The sequence below is a fragment of the Sitodiplosis mosellana genome, unplaced genomic scaffold (assembly GCF_009176505.1).
Source record: "Sitodiplosis mosellana isolate CC-2019 unplaced genomic scaffold, AAFC_SMos_1.0 Smas_scaffold_11, whole genome shotgun sequence".
In the NCBI taxonomy this organism is placed as follows: Eukaryota; Metazoa; Arthropoda; class Insecta; order Diptera; family Cecidomyiidae; genus Sitodiplosis; species Sitodiplosis mosellana.
This window is the reverse complement of record NW_022595253.1, coordinates 172,041-192,520: the sequence shown is the minus strand read 5'-3', so window position 1 is coordinate 192,520 and position 20,480 is coordinate 172,041. Positions and strand designations below refer to the sequence as shown.

Below are 20,480 nucleotides of genomic sequence, written 5' to 3'. Positions count from 1 at the left end.
TTGATGCGCTGTAAAAATCATTGGAATCTTCTTCTGAATAAAACAACCCATTGAATATTAGATTTATTCGGTTTAGTCAATTTATTAACACATAGTCGTGGATTTTTTAAATGTTTTTTTTTAATCGAATAGTTCAGCTTAAAAAATTCAAAATGAATCATTGCGTATTATTGGTAAAAAATAAGTAAATTTCCCTATGACATACAGATATATAAAAAAAACACGGTGTTGATTTCAAAAAAGAAACTCATCTTCACCACTAACTTCTATTTCGGATTAATTTCCATATTCAATTATTAAGTTCATTCATCATAACATTCAATTTTAAATAATATAAATATACATAATATGTAGAAAACATTTTATTTCGTTTCAAATACGATTTATAGCTAAATTTAGAGAGACTTTGATTCTTTTTCATTCGTTCACTTTTCGATTAGTGGTTCTGGTTATATTCAAATGTTATATTAGATATATATTTTGAATTAGGTGTGATTTAATTAGTTTCATTGCGTTTCTTCTTCTTCTTCTTTCGAATGAAAATATCAAAAGATTAGTCCAAAATTCAGAGAGTGAAAGGCTAAAATATTAATTTGCAAAAAAGCGTTTCTAATACAATTATTCCAGATTTTGTTTCTCTATCAAACAATAAGGCTTTGCCACAAATTTACTAGAAAAAAAAACAATCATAATTTTCAGAAGAAAAAACACACACATTCCCTCACTTATACATTAAACAATTAAAAGTCTCCTTAATCAATTCTTATACAATATTTGTTCTAAAGGTAGTAAAAATAGTAAGTTGAATAAAAAATTTCAAGCGTATCTTTTGTTTTAGTGTTCGAGGAATATTTGAGAAATGAATTTTGTGCCGGCGCTGGTGAATTTTCACGATTTTCACGTTGCCGATCGGCTATTGCATTGCTTCACCTTTTCAATGGCACATTCGGCGGCTTGCTTAAGATCATTAAATACCGGCACATCTTGTCGTCGGGCCAAATCTATCAAGTAGGAACGGCCACGGTTGTAGTCTTTCACGGCAGCACATGTGAGCTGGAATTGAAGGAGGGATTTTTTTTTTATTGAAATATGTAACGAACAAAATGGTCTTTTAGATTTTAAGGAAAGGGAAAAATAATAAAATGAAATTTTCTGAATTGAAAAAACCGATCATTGTCGCTGAAAATGATTTTCAGTGTTTTTCTCTAAAAAAAAAAATAAATAAAAAAAGATAGATTTTTTCAAAATGAAAATTACCTTATCATCTCCAATGCAGCAATCGTTGGACAGCATTTGAACGCACAGTACCACATTGTATCCCATGCCGACACAGTGTGCGGCCAGTGTCATTGGTGCCAGTGATCTGGTTTCATTTGAGATTACGAATAGAAGCACTCGACTCGATTCCAACAGTGACAAATGGAACATTCGTTTGCCCGATGGATAAATGACCGTTCCGTTTGCTGTGCGATAGCTATTTCTAGGCTGGCCAGTGCTAATGCCACTATCGTTACTGCTCGATGTTTCGAGTGGTTTCGATGAGCTTGGCTCATTCTGAACCGGTGGTGATGTGGACAATCGACCATCCAAATCGCTATGCTGTGAATGAATGAGTGACTCGTGCAATTGTGGCATGTGATAAGTTATGTCGTGTTCATTCAACATTGCAATAACTTCGTTTCGCCAATTTGATCGTAGCGCACAGCTTCCACCCAAGTAAATGTCGCGCAAATCCAGCGATTCAGTTTCATCAAATTCTTGGCCATTGTAATTGAGAATGGAATCGATTGAGCTGCCACTTGAGAATACTGAATCATTCGAATCACTGAGCTCTTCTTCGGTTTCGTCACTGTGTGTCGTTTGCCGATCAAAACTGATGCCCTTCGCTGGCGCCGCATTGTTCAAATTTATTGAGAAACTCGTCAATTGATTTTCGTTTCGTGTGATGATTTTTAGGCTTCGGCTCGAGTGCCCAGACTCTGAATTGCTATCTGGATTGATCGGTGATGATGTTCCACTGTCACGGTGTGTGTCAGTAGCTTTCGTCGTTCGTTCTTCAAGTACATGTCGAACGATGCCCGAATGTGTGTGAAGCCATTCTGAAAAAGAGGAAAATGGAACTTAACATACGATCGAATGGGATGTTAAAGGTTAAACATATTCAAACGTGATGGTTTTAGATGACTCACCTGGTGTATTTGTGAGGAAAATTGGCGGCGGTGGTAAATTTGTTCCCTTGATCGGTGACACACAACCACTCTCACTGATTTCGTCTTGCAAAATTGTAAGGTACGACGTTAACACGCAAAACTCCTCGAAATCAATCGTGATTTCAGAATTAGACGCTGTATTTCGGTTGTTCGAATTGCTCATGTCGCGATGAGACTTCACAATGTCAGACAAATTTTCGATTTGTAGTAGATTTTGTGAACAGCCCAAGAAGTTCAAGGCACAACGACACTGTTCCAATGTGATGCGTTCAACCGTTGGATTCTCTGATTGATCGCCTAACGCTCTATCGAATGCCCTTCGGATTGTTCTGGAATGGATTTTTTTTTTTTTTGGTTAGACGATGTTTTGACTGGCTTTTTATCAAAGGACACCTTCTGTTATCAAACACATTGACCGATTAACCGATTAACAAATCAATTCATCAGATTAACTGATACTCACATCAACTTCGACGCAACATTTTGTGGCGCTGAAAAGCATGTACCAGTTAAAATGGCCTTCGTTTGCTGTAGACCAGAGGGAACGTCATCCAAAACGGGCAAACCACGACGTGAAACAATTTCTCGCAGTAGCTGCTGGTTTCTCTTCAGATCTATATACTCTCTGCAAAGGAAAAAAAACAATTTTGTTCAAGTATTTTGAAATTTGGAATTAGTTTTGTTAGGAAATAAATTGAATTTCATTCTTACTGTGGTGAAATGGGCTCATTCAAAATGCACTGTTCGGGTTTGTATGGATTCAATACCAATACCAAATGCCGTGGATTATGGCCGGAGATGTAGGCGACTTCAATGGCTGCCGCCGAAGCTCGTGTTTCGGAATCCATGACAAAAAATAATACTCGTGCTTTCTCCTTTGCCCGATGCTCCAACTCAATCAGATCTGGTGTCCAATCCGATACTTGCTGCAAAGATCGAAAACGAAATTTAATCACACCGCTTAGAATTCATAGACTGAATTTCGGAATAGGGTAATTTTTCACTTTAAAACCGATTAGCAGAGATTTTTATTTCCGTTTTCATTTCTATTTCGTGAAGTGGAATTAATAAAGTGAATGATACTAACCGGATTGTAAAATGAAATGCCTAGTTTTTCCAATGTTGGTATGGCGACATCGGCTCGCCAAGTGGTTGGATTACACGAACCGCCTAAAAATACTTCGGGCGCACTATTGCAATCGGTTGGTTTCAGTTCGTCTTTGCTGCCATTTTTCGTTGGCGCTTGTGATTCGTGGAACGATGTATAAGCACTGTCTTTTCGCGATGACGTCGTCAGTGGGTATTGGGTTCGAAATCGTTTCAAATCGGCGGCCAACGCACAAAATTCACCAAATGTCAATCCGTTCGTATGCCGACTTGATAACGGCATTCCACGTTCAAGTCCACCATTTCCACGTCGTGCAAATAATTTTGCCGTTTGTAACATTTCGGTAACTAACATCACAATTGGAAAAGAAATAATGACACAAAACACAAAGTTAATACGATGTCAACTCGACAAATAAATCACAACAATTGAAATTGGTCACACTTGTCAATTGTCTGCTAGAAAAAAAACAATTTCGACTTACTTTGTTTTTCGGTCGGATTGAAATCGAGCTCTTCAAACAGTTCGTGCAGTCGCTCGGCTGGAACTATATTGCAACGGGCCTTCGTTCGCCATGCATGCAGAGCCTCACTGTAAATACAACAAAGAAGGAGTGACAACACCGATATTAATAATGTGTGTGTTTTTTTAATCACCAATTAAGTTCAAATACATGTGAACCACTAATTGATTTTGACACAGGCCAAAGAAGGTGAGAGAGAGATAGAGAAAAAGGAGCGAAGGTCTTAATATTTAAATCCGCAATTTTGAATTATCTTCAACTAATATAGAAATAAGTAAATAATGCTCCACTAATTCAAAACATCATCAAAGTTCAATATACCCAATGTGACTTGATTTTGATGGTGACTACTTTTTCTTGGAACAAAAGCATTTCAGTCGAATTTTTTTTTTTGGGTATTGGGAGTTGCTTTTTTCGCTTGATACACATAGCTATTGCCAAATTGTCTGCGGTTCCGAACTCGAAAGCTGAATTCGTGAAACACCTATTATGAACATATAAACGAGTGGAAAAGACAAACGAACCAACGAATATGTGGAGAGAAGCGAAATAAAACCAGAATATTTTTAATCCAACTAAATTTAAAAGCATTCATCATGCAACTCAACTTCAATGTCCATCGCAGCGTTTAATATATAGCAATAAATCGATGAATATTATACGCCATTAAAATATCAAGCCTTCGAGTTTTTTTCTCGAAAATTCATAAGCACGAAAAACGAGAGCCAAGATGTTATAATTGCCCACTTACAGTACAAATTGTTGGTTTTTTTGTATTTTGTCATTCTTTCCTTCGTATTGGTTTTCGTTTGTGGTTTTCTTTTTATTACGTATGCACTCGCTTCGAAAATGGGAAGTAAATAGTCAATAAATCTCATAGAAACGAAGCATACACACACACACCCACAAAACAAATACAAATGAAACGACGACATCGATTCCGCGATTTGCTTGATCGCTGTTAATGGACGCCAATGGAAACGAATCGTCATGATCTGGTCGATGTTGTTTTTGTTTCATTTTTTGTTCAAATATGAAAATGTGCTTGTGCCCAAAATAATACACAAACTATACACATTTTCCCTTCGTCGTCTTCTTCTACGTCGTCGATGTTGTCTATCGAACGCAGAACCATAAGAAAAAAAAAAACTAACTGCTAACAGAATGTGATAAACAATGAAATTAACGTAAACGTAGTTCAGTTACACAGTCGGTATCGTTTAGCGATCCCATGTGCACGCAACCAAAATACATGACAACGACGGCTTTGGAGTGAAACGAAGGAAAAAACAACAAAGCATGTAACAAACGGCTCTCGCACACCACAGAGCAATACAACATTCGTATTTTATTCTTGGTTATGATCTCATCGCTCGTCGTTTCGTTTGCAATTATACATATATACACGGCGCACGGACAACCGTTCATACTCTCGTTCGCTCTCTCACTCGGCTCATTCGTACGTACACAACTCTCACCCGTTCTCAGGCATTCGCCTTTTCAATATTTATTTCAACGAAGCAAGAAAAAAACAAAATTCGGGTATATATAAAGCGCTGACTGCAATTCAATAGTTTATTCTCGCACACACAATCGAACCCATTTGAAAATTTCAAATCGTCATTTACCTCTCGGTCTTTCTATTTCTCACTCTGTCTCTATCTATGGTTATGTCTAACAGCCATACAGCACATCAAAATGAAATGTTTATTTCTGTATATGACAAAGTCACCGTTGCACTCTCTCACGCTCGCTCTCTCTCTCTCTCTCTCTATCTTTCTCTCTCTCTATCTTTCTCTCTTGCTCTTTCTAGACCGAAATTTTTATTTGTAGAAATATTTTCGAGGTTTTTTCTAGCAATTTTGATTGTGGCATTTGATATATATATATATATTGGACGGTTTTATCGCATTATCCACTCATCGGCTTTGCATAGAAATTGTTTGGGAAAAAATGAAAAAAAAAATGTTTCAAGATTTCGAATCGAACGTACGTCACAGTGTGTTGGTCGCAACAGACGATAAGAACAACAGATTTTGAATCATTTACGACGCACGTTGATTTGTCACACTCTTTTTCCTGATAGTTGTCGGTGTGATCGACATCAGTGTCATTTGGCGAGAATGCGAAACAAGGCGCATTCATATTTGTGTTGTTGATGTTGACACAATTGCAGATCAAGGTAATGAATATTCGATTTGAATCGCCAACAATTGTGGTGGTCGTCGCGTTTCAATGTAATTGCCCCAAAAGTTAAATGATCGCCTATGCCGTATTTGTATTCATGACCCCTTGTTAAGACGCTCACACCACTCTATTTCGCTCTGATTGTTTTTTTTTTCTCCTATTTTTGTCACCGCATTGCAATTTCATTTTTCACTTTTGAAGCCTTTGCGACCGCTTGAAAATGACATCGACAAACACTTGAGCTGAAGTGAGAAAACACAAAAACGTTCAATGGATACATCAATCTTGTTCATCGTCACAACAAATCATTTCATTCACAAACGAGGCAGAAAATTGAACGAATTTATAATAATGAAAATATAACATGGAACGAAAAGTGCGCACGGTAAATGTTACAAAAGCGCGCAATTCCAAAGATAAATCAATGAATTACAACGAATAACAACGAAAAAGAGAACGAGCAGCATAACAGCAAAAATGAATTAAAATCAACTTCATGATATCACCGTTCAACGTTTAAAAATACTCCCAATGTTCTTCTGATGCATTAAATTAAGTGTAGTAAAAATAGGATGCCCTTTTGAGGAGGGGAGCAATCAGTTGCGTTATGAATTGAATTTAACGGAAATGTGGCAAATATTCCAAGAAACGCAACGACGAAGAACAGAAAAAAAACAACTGTTGAACATGCCGATCTTGTTTATATACATTTCAGAATACAGAAAAATGGTGAATGTTTGTCTAGGTGAGAAAATTGATTTGTTATACACAATCTGGCGACAAAACAGCGTTCGGTCTTGCGCGCGCTCTCTACTTTAAATTTCAAAACGAATGTCTTAATTCTATCTCAAATTAATGCTAAACAGGCCATAAACAATTGTTATTAGGCAAATTTATGGCTTAATAGAGTGGAGTAATTTTGTTTGTTTGTTTGTTTTCTTTTTGCGTCTTTGGAATAGAAAACATGTCTTTTGATTTCCCCTCTGTATTACGATTACAACCAACAATATTGTTTCAGCCAAGATGATGCCATGGTTTCAGTTTCAAAGTTCATTGGCGATTAAGCGGAGATGCCTTGCTTAATTGTCTTTTGAAATCCCGAGCCCGTTTACGAAATATGAGTAAATATCACGACAGATTATTCATCATTTCGAAACATCTCTTGCTACATGGAAAAATTCCAACTCCACTAGAATAGGAAGCGCAAAGACTTGTTTAGTTGCTTGTGGTTGCTGTTGACGCTGCTCCTTCTCTACTTCAACGTATGTAAAATAAAAAAACTAGTTTTGCCGCAGTTTGAGCGTGGGCACATGCATCTTGACGCTTTCATAAATGAAGCCCATGACTAACTCTCACTTTAATTCACTATGAAAATAATCATGACGTCGTACTGGATCAATTTTCGTAGCCAACTCCAAATATTTACTTAATAGTCAAATGCGGTGTTTTTTTTGCCATCTCATCGATTTCGAATCTGATCGCTTCGAATGTGGTACAATGGTCCATATGTTTGGATTCGTCATTTGTCGTTGGCCAAATGCATCACCCGATTTGAATACATGACCAAATTATTGGCTTGGAAAAGTTTATTGTGGGTGATTGGTCACGAGTTTCAAACGCTAATTAACACTCAAACGGCTACTGTATCAATTTGAATACATTGTAACGATGTTGCACCAAGCAATATCATTATCTTCTTTGGATTATGGTCTAATGTCAAAAATATGTACAGGCAAAAACAAAGGAGAGTGCTTTGCAGCAGTGATAATCTCCGCTTGTACATATCTAATCAGTTACAGGGGGCAATTTAAAAATACGATAGATACAAGTGAGCAAACGAGCGCCGATCACCTTTCTATTGACAATTGCAATGATGTGTGTGTTGGACAGCTTTCAGCATGCAACGTGATAGATTGGTTTGACTTTGGTTTTTTATGAGTTTATTATCATAATAAAAATACCGAGACCGGAGAAACGAGTAGGTACCGCAAACGTGATGTGTCATACCATTATAACATGACCATTTGGTGTGTTTCGTAGTATGGTCAAACATATAATTTAAGCTGGTTTAGTGGATAAACCAAAATATTGCTAATTCTTACGGTAATAATGAGCTCAAACGTTTGCATGTTTTTTTTTCTCGTTTCACAGGGGCTGCCTTCGGAAATTGGTATTCTTTAATATTTTTTTTTTTCGGCAATTATCTCGTAAAAGGATCGAATATAAAACATTCTCATTTTCTCCCCATGAAATCACCATAATACCTTAATTAACAGCTGAAACCAACTCTGAAACAGATGCTATGAATATTTTACGACTGCCGCAATATTAGAATTCTTTCCCGTTGCTCCCACATTTGTACTATTCGGTGCTATTTTAGAGCTATTTACATAATTCTTTCTCGATAAAATATGTTTTTTCTTGTCACAGAAAGGCATTTAAATTCCACACCAAAACCGTCGTTGTTGGTTGATTTTTCTTGGCAACGTTGTTCACGGAACCAGTCTTTCATCGATAAATAAACTATCTAATCGCTTAAAAATTTACTGATGATAAAGATCATTTAAAGGGAAAAAAGTGTTCGAGCTAAGCCAGAGTTAAGAATCTCAAACACGTGTTCAAAATGTGTGAAACAGATTCGAAGACCCGTGAGTAATGCGCTCAATTCAGTCAACGTTTCAAGATTGACATCTTTGATCAAATTTAAATATATTTAAATTAATTTGCAATTGTAGTCAAGCAGATGAGACAGCCACATCTATTTGTAGTATTAGTTCGCTGAAATGTGTGTGTGTTGTTGTTCCGCGAAGATCAATCATGTTGGTATCGCATGTGGAGTGCGTCATGTGTGCGTCAGTCATACCTTTGCCTGAGTGGATAGATCGATTTATAAATTGCTTCCAAACCAGAATTACTTTCAAATATCTCATTGACTCATGATGAGAAAAAATGTGAACTTTATGACCGTAATTTATTCGAAACTAGAGAGAGTGTGTTGATAGGCCACGTACATCTCTCGTCGTTCATATCGAAACCGAGTGAAACAATCAATAAAAATAAACAAACCACACAAACGGCACATTCGGTGTGCTCATGATGATTTGATGGAATCAATTGAAGTCTTAAACTTCGAAATAATGAAAAATGAAATCATTTTCTAAAACAATCATTGTGATCGCATCGAACGGGTCGACAAGCTAAACTGTAAATCAGTTGCTAGTTCGCAAATTAAATTGGCATTTTTTTCTTTCTTTCATTCGATTCATTTTATTATCGATTTATCTATGTTGTTGCGCGCATTTCTTGAATAACTCGACACATGGTCTTCAGTTTGCAATTTTATGGGCAAATAAAAAGAAAATATTTAGCCATTTTATGAGTAGATAAAACGAAATCGCAGTAGTACATTTGGGATTTATTGCAGTCATAAAAGCAAAAATGAAATCAAATCGTTCAAAATGAAGTACCTTATTTTTTGCATTACAGCCGTCTGTTAATCATATTACCGAATCGAATCAGACGATGCATGTAAAGACGATGATCAGACACTGATACGCCTCGAGCAAACCATAAAAAGGTTGACCGTTATTCATTTTTTATATCAACCTGAATTTCCGGTATGCGTTTTTCATACGTGTGTGATTTATATATCGAGAAAGAAAACCAGACTTCTGCGTCGCTTTTTTTTGTCGTTTTTGCCTAATTGAGAGATAGTGTGCGAACACGATAAACGTATGCCACAATGGAAAGGATAACATGACAAGGCCTATTACAAAATAAACTGATCTCGATTTGTTTACAACGCATTTAAATATTGAGTGTGTGCCTGTACATCATAAAGTAAAACCACCTCGTAATCATAACAAACAAAACTGCACCGAAATTTTCCTCTGGAAAACAAGTGAACCAAATCGAATCAGACGGTGAATCACTGTGTTTGTTTTTGCTGAACATCAGATCAATCTATCAATGTTTACCCAATATTAATGAGAAACAAAAATTTGTAGCCAGTTATAATGGCGGGAGCAAAAAGTGTGTGCTGTAGAAACTAGTCAATGGTGATATAAACACATTTCAATTCAACAGGCGATAGAGTTACTCTGCGGGCAGAGAGAGAGAGATCATAGGCTGTTTTAGGCAAATGTGCGTGGGTCGAGCATCCACTCATTTGTAGGAAGAATCGATTGTAAAAAAAATTGCGCGCCTCAATCTCACTCACTCACAAAAGGCTTTTGACCGTTCAACACTTTAACAACTAAAAAATGATAAATTTTGCCGTAAATCGCATTTACACGAAGGAAAACAAACACCAAATTATTCATCTATACGCGAATAAATATTATATTCATTCTACACACTCACAACAATGGCAGAAAATTGGTGTGTTTGCACACTATTCAAATTTAATTATAAATACGGTATCTGTTTCAGTTTCTACGCATTTGATTAGTGTGTTAGCTTAGATTCGGGTTTTAAATGACAAGAGAGCCTCTAGTAGAGGCTCGATCAGGAAAAAAAACACTCACATAATTATATCCATTCACAACCACATCTACCAGTTTTACATCTACCTTTCAATTGAACACACAATTAAATTTTGATAATTTTCAACAATGATGTCATTCGTATTTTGATTTTTGTTTATTTGTTTGCTTGCTTGCTTGTTTAATTCATGGCGGTGTCTTCGTTCCGTTCTCATTTTAAATGCGATCTGTTTCGTGTTTTTTGTTTTCTGCTGATCATCGCTTCTGTGCGCCGAAAATGTGGAAGATTCCAAGCGGGTAGAGGTGAATATGAAGGCTAAATTGGTGATGTAAATGAAAGCATCGAGCTTGATTAGGCAGTTCAGTGACTCGAATTGTGTGTGTGTTTATGGGTATGTTCATATACGGTTTACGAAAGCGATTCATTTGTGAAAGCAATTTACCTAAATGATAAAAATGGGCTCCAAATCAATTTGTTCCAAATTAATCAAGACCAAGGAGTTTCAACAGCACATTAATTACGTGTGATAAACAAATGGCTTATTTATGTAGATATGTTATCTATTTGATGACTATCACTAAATCAAAGCCCGAATTTTAAATGCGACTCCAGCTCTCAGGCAGAAAATTACTACGATTGCCACTATCATACACATGTGCCTCACGATCAATTCGATGCGGACGATTCAGGTTTTTGGATTAATGCATTTTAATTATTCGTTTCGATTGCTTCAAAAAGGTCGTTCACTTTAATAGCTAAAGTTCAACCATTGACTCAAATCTAGATTCTTCGATAACCCACGAAACTTCCGCAGGAACAGCGCATGTTTTTGGCACAGTTTAGCTCTTCGTTCTTCTTTTTTTATTCTAAACTTTTCTTATTTCTACCAAGATTTTTTCTGTTATCACCGACGTAAACAGCATCTGATTAATGCTAATTCATTCGAAACGCTTCTTTCGTCACAGTTTCGTGAGAAAAAAGAAATTTATGCGATTGATGAATGCGATATTAGAATTTAATGAGTATGAAAACACGACGCGTTTTAGCTATTTTTTAAAATTAAAATGTGACTTCAGACGATCACACACACACACACAGAGAGAGAGAGAGAGAGAGAGAGAGAGAGAGAGAGTTATTTGAACAGAAAAAAAGCAGCAATCGCATACGCAACCGTATGTAAATTACCGCTTTTTTTTCATATTTTTTTAAATTTCAAAAGGGAAAAAAACAATCCAAATATGAGTTGGTAAGTTGCTTGTGATTAGAGCGCGTGCGCGCGGAGCACATTTCGCCCGTATCTTTGAACAATGATAATGATGACGCTGACACATATGACAAAAGTCGTAAGTGATATTCACGCGTTTTACGCGCCGCTTCACATCGACCACTCGTCATTTGTTGCCTCAATCAAATGACGACAAATTGCGCATCATGAACATGTTGAAATAATGATGACACAATGTTTTTTCCCTATCCGTTTTCATTTATTAATTTATAATGAGGTATTTTATTGTACACACTGTTTGACCATTACAAAGAGACATGGATCGTGCGCGCATAGATCATTTGGGCAGCCGTTTTAATTGTTTCCAACTATCGATCGAGCAAAACGACACACCAGAGAGAGAGGAGTGCACCAAGTCAACTTGAGTCATACATTCATCTACGTGATATTATTCATATTACTTGAATTAATGCGCAAATTATAGTTCATATTAAAAACACCGCGTTTTTTCTCTGTTGTTGTTGTTTATTAAAAAAAGAAGTCGAGAATGTAAGCGACGCGCAGAAAAACTATCGTGATGTTGTCATCTTCTAATTGTTGTCAATCTTCTAAATATGCTCACGCGCTGCCCACAAACAAACGAACATTTCATTTAAATTAAACTTTCATTCAAACGCCCATAAACAAAATCACGTCTTCTGGTGTTTTCGTTTTTTCTTTCTGTTTCCGGAATAGTTGACAAAATTTAATATCTTGATGAAATGAATGGCGTGTTCACATTACTACGACTATCGCTTGTAAACAAAAAAGAAAATGTTTGTTTCAAATTGTTGAAAAACGTTCTTGGGTGACGATCGAAAGAGAGAGAGAGAGAGAGAGAGAGAGAGAGAGAGAGAGAGAGAGAGAGGGAGAATCGGAGACAAAGGGCGAATGTATGTTAATACAGCTTGCGAACAGACAAGAATGTATTCAACAAGTGTTGAAAGACAGAAAGAGGGACAGAGAAAGAGAGACACACACAAAAAAACACACATTCAACAAGGAAATGGATTGCATTGAAAAACACACAGTGCGAAAGGAAGCGCACATCCACCACGTGTTTTGCATTCTTTTCCGTTTTCCTTTTTCGGGTGTGTTGTGCTCTCTCTCTCTCTCTCTCTAGTCAGAGAACGATGAAATTACCTTATGAATTTCTGTGTATCCAGATGTTTTCGATACTTGGTGGCAACGGCCAATGTATTCGGTCGCATGTTGATGAATAATCAATTTGGAATCCGATTCACAACGAACAATATATACAATTTCTCTATTGATTTCTTTTTTTTTATTGTCGTGCAGTCACAAAGTTTCAAAGTTTTTGCTATAGCTGCTGCTTCAATTTACTTTTTCGCGTGCGTTTGTATAACCACAATTGAAAAATTTCATCGAATAACAAAAAAAATATCGTCGTTTTTTGCGGTCGTTCACATAAATAAAAGAGTCACGAAATGTCACAAAAATGTCTTCACTTTTCTTTTCACCGAACGAAACTGTTCTTCGAATGGTTTCATTTCCACTGAATAAACTGATTCAATTCCTTTGTTCTTTCGCTTCTTGCGGTTTGTTTTGGATGCAACGTTTCTTTATTATTCTTCTTTTCGTTTGTTTGTATCTTAATGGCCATTCGGCGAGTGTATTTTTGCTTTGTTCATTCTCTCGTTTCTTTTTTTCTTGCTGCTGCTGCTCTGCTCGAGTGAATGGATTTCAACTCAATTCGTTGAAAATTGATTTTGGGTGTTCGCGTGAGCGCAGTTTTAGAAATGTTGGCAAGGAGAAAAAAAAAATGAAATTCGCACACAAAAAGCAATCGATGAGGTCACGCCTTGATTTAAATCACACACAATATGCACAACTCGACTAGATGAACAAGCCAAGCTCACCTTCTCACTATTCGATAGAGTGTTTTTTTTCTTTGTTTGCTTCTTTCAATCCGCCTTCAACAGTTCCACGGCGAAATTTTAAAACGAAAAAAAAACGTCCAAAATCGTTTTGTTTGCTAGCGTTTCGATTGCGATATGCACACGATCTGAGCAAACAGTAGACACATTAATTCACTGTATTTAAATTGTGAAGCGCACGTGAATTTACATAAATAATGATAAAATGCAAAACAAGTGAACGAACGAAAAAAAAAAGAAGAAATAACAACACAAACGGCAGTAGCCACAATAACAAACACCCAATTCAATTGCCGTTGATTGTAATTTAAACGCGATGTTAATTCGCGCTCAGATTTTTTTGTTTTGTTCCTTTTTCCGTTGCACTCTTTTCGTATCTATTTCAACAATTTTTTTTTTTCGTCCACAAAATCGCGCCCGCTTTCGACTTGGCAGATCGAACAGATATCGCTGAATAGTTTTCTCGGTTGATAACAGTTTATTGGTGATGGTGGTGGTGCTTCTGCTGCTTTTTAATAATTTTTTGTCCGTAACTTTGACGACACAAAGCGATAATATTCAAATAAACGTGTCGATGGGAACGATGAAAGCAGCCTATTATCGCGGACGCACCACCAAAACAAATAATGAGTAGGCTTCAGTCTCTGCACCGAACTGGCGAGAGATATCGATTAGCTCCCCACACATATACGCTCTGCACACAATATAGCATACACACGATCACGTCACCTCTAATACACTGGCAGCGCTTCGGGTACGAACAGATGGACACAAACAAAACAAAACCAAATGAAAAAAAAAAAAACTAGACCAATCAATGGGCCTATGACAGAATAAAAAACCACTCGCACAGAATCGCGAAGCAGAGATTAAAATAGTAACAAAACATATGGAGTTGTACGGCTTCTTTCGTTTCAGAAATAAAAAAATAATGTTTTTGCGTCCGTTGTTGATGCTCAGTGCGTTTTGTTTTTATCTTTGCAGAAGCAATTTCTTTATTATTTTTATTGTTATTCACGATTCACGATCGCCTCTGAACTGACTCTGCTAACGGTTTGATGTGGATTAAACAGTGATTCTCACGATATTGTGAACGAACGCCTTAACTCTGCATTTTATTATGTCACACTTAATTTTAAACCTTTATTTTTGCTACGCGTATATAGCTTTCAATAAAACCGCGAGTCTCTGTGTTGCTGCTTCTGCTGCTGCTGATGCTGCTGATGCGCTGTGTGTGTTATTTGGCGCGCGTCCTTTGCCATTCAATGCAACTCAAAAAATCGGAACAATCGAATGCAAATGGCAATATTTGTCCGTCTGTTTTTGGATCGTCTTATTTTTTTAATGCATAAATTGATTACTTTGTGTCAATATTTTATTTCGTTTTTTTTTTCGATCTCCTTCATTCGATATAAATGTTTTTTTTTTGTTGCCTCTTTTGCATTCGTGTGCACAATTTGAGCGGAGTGTGTGTGTGTGTGTGTGTGTTTTTGGAAATTGTTCAACTCCAAAAACGGAATCCCATCTCACATACTCATACGTTCAATATTGTTGATATGTTTGGTTTTCTTCTTCTGTATTTGTAGTATATCTCGCGGTGTTTGCTATTCGTTAAACGGCCAACGCAAAAGTTTCAATTGAACAAATACGCGATTCAACGCCAATCGCAAGTACATAAAATACTGAGATTTATACATAACTCTCGCATCATGATGTCGCGTTTTGTTTTTCTCTCATTTTTTTCCGTTGTTGCTTGCAAACTCTCTTGCGATATATATATGTTCTATACAGTCGTAGTTTGGGTTCTGTGTGAGCCACACACTAAGCAATGCCAATACTCATACAAAAAAAAACCGAACGTATGTGAAATTGAGAAGAAATTGCTCTGGCTTCGATGCGTACTATGTGTGTGCGTTCTCAATCTTCAATCCGATTTTCTGTTTGTCTTGTGCATCATCACATTTTTATTTCTCAATTTTCGTTTATATTTCCTCTGCCTCCTCCTGTCTGTCGGAAATAGTATACAATTTTCAAGCTGTTTTTTCTCCTCGTTTGTTCAAATTATTTTCAGCTTCATTATTATTGTGCAAACTCTGATCGTTTTAATCACTTTTTGGCGTAGCACATCGGAAATTATTCCTGTGCCGTAAAATCATAACAAAAACACTTTGCACATGATCGACGAGACACTTTTTTTTTTCTTCTTCGGTGTGCTAATGAATTTTATGGCCCAACATTTATTGAGCTTCAGTGTTCGCTGGCATTTTTGGGACACAACGAATTAAACATTTGTTTCATACATTTTCATTACTCATTGCTCGATCGTGATGTGTGAACAACACTCACAAAATATCACTAAATTCGATGGCATTTGTCGCTGTTTGTAAAAACCTTTTTGATTACACCAATGTCACCATTGCCATTTCAATCACAAAACTCGTGCTCAATTTTGTATTCACTTCAAATTATAAGAGAAAAAAAAAACGACGTCGTTTTATTCGAACAAAATTTTTGTGTTGCGAACAAAAAGGTAAATTCTCTCTTGAAATCGATGAGCACAACGTTTTGCGCAATACAAATTTTTCTCTTCTCCTCTTTATTTTTATATTAAAACACACGCCTCACGGCGACAAGGCCCGACGATAAACTGAACGCGGTTTGTACAACATGAGAATATTGCTCATTGAGTCACATTTTTTTCTTACTCTCGCCCGTTCTCTTTCTCTGTCATTCTCTATTGATATGGTGTGTATGATGTTGGCTTTTTTCTCATGTGTTCGAAATTTCCTAAGCCCAAAACGAAATATGTGAATGTATCTAGTATTTACTATAGCGCTTCAATGAGTCAAACACATTCACACACTGACGCTTTTACTATGAAACTCTGAAACTATTCGTAATGGAAGCATTGATTACAACGCGTGATGCACATACATTGGAACCGACAAATGGTTCACAGTTGAATGCCGCACATTGAAATCGAATCATCGTTGTATTTTAATTCAGTTGAATTTGATTCAAAACAACGATGGACAGAGATAGAGAGAGAGAGAGAGCACGGAATCGTGAATTCAAACTCCTGACAACATGCTTTGTTAGGTGTTGGACGTATGTGTATATGCATGTGTGTGAGTGTGGTCGGGCCCATTCACAACGATACACACTGTCTGTATGGTTGTCGTGATTTGAACGCATGTGTACAATGCCTGTCAGATGGAAACGTCACTATGGAAAGCAAGTGTGACAGCACACAGCCAGTGCTCACAAACACTGCCAATGCATTCACGTTTCTCTAACCCATACTCATACTCATACACACTGTGACACTGTTCGCATTGGAAACAAGGCACAAACACGAGGCAATAGTAAGAGAGCGTACAGCTTGATTCGTATGTATCTTATCAACACAACGCCGAATGCTACAAATGTAAGCGAAGAGAAAAAGAGAGCCGATTGAACTCCAGGAGAGAGAGAGAGAGAGAAGAGAGACGGAGTGTGAGCGTGAACCAAACATTCGAAACGATGAGGTTATTTTTCTCGCTCTCATTTCGTTCCGTTCATCGACTAGTTATTTACAAAAATATCTATAGAGGATCATTTGACTGCGTGGGTGTTGAAATTAATGCTTCGCAAAAAAGCAAACGGAAAAATTCATCATTTATTTCGTTGGCCATTTGCTGCGGTATGAAGAATTGTACTTTAGCCTTGGGAGAGAAAAATCGACAACTGATTTTACACTCTTTTCAAAACACATTTTTCACATTGAAAAACGATTGAATGTCGACATTGACGACCATTCAACCTACTGCATTTTCCGGCTGATTTTCGGGAAAAAAGGAAACACATTATTATTTACCATTTGATTATTGACTGTGTCGATTGTTCGGCATTGTGCCGAAGACAAGGTCTAAAAATAAAATACACTCGTTAAAATCCGTTGTCATGTGTGTGTGTGTGTGTGACGGCTTGTATTGGCTTTTTGGCAGAGATGAAAGAGAATTAACGTTTTTTTTTTAGTTACAAAACACGTAAATACTCACAATTTTATGGGTCTTCTGACTTAAAAACACATTCGAATTCATGGAATGATTTACCGTTTTGAGCTGACAATCTATTTATAGACAGAAATTACCAGTGAGTTTTTATTCGTCTTGTATTCGCTTTTGCTCTTTGTTATGCATCGATCGAACAGTGTTCGACAACAACAAACCGGCGAATTCTTATTTTGTTTGGCTTTCATTTCGATTCGGTTGAAATGCAAATGCGGGGCTTGCATCAGTGAATGAAACCATTTAAAAACAAGCTGTTTTTTTTTTTTATATTTTCGATTGCGCGATAATCAATGTTCTGGATCGAATTTTGCTGAATTTTTTTCAGCCGCTCCCAAAACAAATATCGGACATTGCCACACAACAGCTTGAGCTCAACAGTTAATTTAAGCGATTCTCATTGATTGGACGACACTTTTTTTCTTCAATGGGTTCAATGAATTCAGTCGAATTGGAAACAATACATTTAACTGTGCTCATTTTCCATTCTCCAGGTTGTGTTGAATGTTTTCCCAAACGAAAAATCGATATTTTACACAAACAACAAATTGAAACCGTGAAGTGAAAAAAAACCATCGAATCGATTCTCTTCGATTTTTCGTTGAGTTTGGGCGAGTAAAATATGCAAATGATTCATTTGCAACTAAAAATACAGTTGTGTTCTGATGGCGTGCACGATACAGGGGCGGAAACGATTTGTGTGCAGAGAGTTGCTTCCAACCGATTAAATATGCATTAACCTCACGGCCTCGCAATTTATTCGTATTGAAGGTCGAGCACAATGAAAATGACGTTTTATTGAATTTTCAGACTCGATGACGCCGCACTTAAACAACATACACACCGTCGAATTTATATATTGTTGCCCATATATGTGAAGAGAGTCTCGTTCGCTTGTTTTCCGGACAATAATAAATAATTTAGAATCGATTGAAAGCGGTTACCCGGTTCACGTCAGTGTCAGTGTCAAAGTCTATAATTCTAAACCAATGAAGGAACAAAGAAATCCATTTTCCCATCAATAAAAATTCAGTTTACTTACCAGTATCGTTCGAAAGCTGCCAAATTTTTCATTAGTTTTCAACCCAAGGTTCAACCAGACAGTTACACTTTGTTCACTTGATTGTTCCACGCGTATGCTACTCAGTACTGATCCGGTAATTTGCTACCAATAGATTTTATAGTACAATTTCACTGGCGCCATAGTAATAAACAAAACTGTGCGGAGAAAATTCGAAAATATCGTTGACATCATCACAACAGTATCGAAATGGTTTGATGCATGACCAAATTCATACTCCCGCTATGACGACGAAAACACGATGAGAAATTTTATTGACTTGCTTTCAGAGCAAAACAAAACAAGTGCCAAAACCGAAATTGTTGTGCACATGCTTCAAAAATGGCCACGCGCACATTCCATCGCGATGGTATGTTCCATCATCAATCCGCTGCCGCTGGATGTGGATAAAAGTAATATCATGTTACGTTGCGCGAGTATCGTGAATTGAGCACATTCAGCGCTTCACTTCAAACTGCTAAATTGGTCTTAATTGGAAAAATAAGCGTCGCTTCGTTTCGATATGAAAATAACTGTGAACATTGTTGGAATTTATTACATGGAAAGTTGTTTTATTTTTATCTCAGGACCAAAGAACTTTTCCATTCGTTTTAAAACGAAACCATTTCCATTCATTCTACATCTAGAAAAGGAGGAAAAATGTCACCGGAAGACTTTTTTCCCATTTGGCGGGCAAATTCATTTTGAAAGTTTCGGTAAAAACGCCTTAGCATAGGCAATTTTCGTATCCAATTCGATTCATAAGTTCAATAAGCGCATTCTAACGTTCATTTACGGTTGTCGAATATGAATGAATGGATGTGTGTATCATGTGTGTGTCATAGGCATCATCTGGTCGATCCCTTCGCGCTTTAGTACATTCAGTATGGACCATGTCAAAGTCGGCAGTGTACGTGATATCGTTACGTGATCGGTTTGTTCGTTTCGCTATCCTAGTGTGGTTCGTCTTGAATCATTTAAAATGCACTCACACATGCGTACATCTCTGGCGGACTCTTATATATTACACATTTGTTTCATTATTATTATTGTCATTTGACACACACGCATACTATCTGGTTTAATGAATTTCACGTACGGAACGATTGTTATTGACGACAATGCGCTGTGTGTCCACATTGACATCGTCTATTTTGTTGATCTATTCAAGAATTCAAGTAATTTACATTTGGCCATATCACTGTTTAACGACCGTTCACACAACGCCAGTGTGCCGGTGTGTGTGTGTGCGTTGTGTGTACTGACCAGTGAAAGTAAAATAAAAACAAAACAAAGCCGAAAAGTATTGGTTAATTTTTCTGTTATTCCACAATTTAAATTTATTAATTAATTTAAATTCTTGGATTTGTTTGCAAATGTGGCTGAATGGTCGGGCTTGAATGTTTATGCTGTCGTTTATCTGCTGTGTCTCTCTCATTCTCTGCATCTCTTTCTCTCTGATCGAATTGTATGGAGTTTTCTTATTTCAACATCGGTATTTTTATGTCGTTATTATCAATAAAAATGTTTGTGATCTCGGTTGCGTTGCTAAACGGTGAGCGAGTCGAAGCGATTCGTTCGTTCTCCGTCGTCCGCATGCATGTCGATTATGGGTTTATTATTATTTCGTTATGAGTATGTGAATATCATCGGTATTGGGCTCGATTTTGATTCGAACGAATGTGGTGGTCGTGTT

At 36.9% G+C, this 20,480-nt stretch overlaps 1 protein-coding gene across 2 annotated transcripts; it reads right to left on the bottom strand.

Moving 5' to 3' along the window:
• Positions 1-50: 50 nt before the first annotated feature.
• LOC129567549 (uncharacterized) lies at positions 51-19,275 on the bottom strand. 2 transcript variants are annotated; one of them, XM_055444600.1, is made up of 8 exons: positions 18,767-19,275; positions 3,803-3,909; positions 3,298-3,665; positions 2,922-3,136; positions 2,674-2,835; positions 2,190-2,539; positions 1,258-2,099; positions 51-1,053 (listed from the first exon to the last, which is right to left on the bottom strand). In XM_055444600.1, the coding sequence occupies exons 1-8, from the start codon at positions 18,796-18,798 to the stop codon at positions 898-900; spliced, it is 2,232 nt and encodes a 743-aa protein (XP_055300575.1). In that variant the 5' UTR covers positions 18,799-19,275; the 3' UTR covers positions 51-897. The 2 variants fall into 2 exon arrangements, with proteins under 2 accessions (XP_055300575.1, XP_055300574.1); XM_055444599.1 differs by lacking the exon at positions 18,767-19,275 and adding an exon at positions 12,921-16,637.
• Positions 19,276-20,480: the final 1,205 nt, after the last annotated feature.

Bases quoted from the DNA above. Each gene is read 5' to 3' on its own strand.
- LOC129567549 (XM_055444599.1), bottom strand. From the start codon at position 12,988: ATGCGACCGAATACATTGGCCGTTGCCACCAAGTATCGAAAACATCTG. The intron at 2,836-2,921 runs GTAAGAATGAAA...TTTCCTTTGCAG, and splicing joins AATGAGCCCATTTCACCACA to AGAGTATATAGATCTGAAGA. The intron at 2,540-2,673 runs GTGAGTATCAGT...AATCCATTCCAG, and splicing joins AATGTTGCGTCGAAGTTGAT to AACAATCCGAAGGGCATTCG.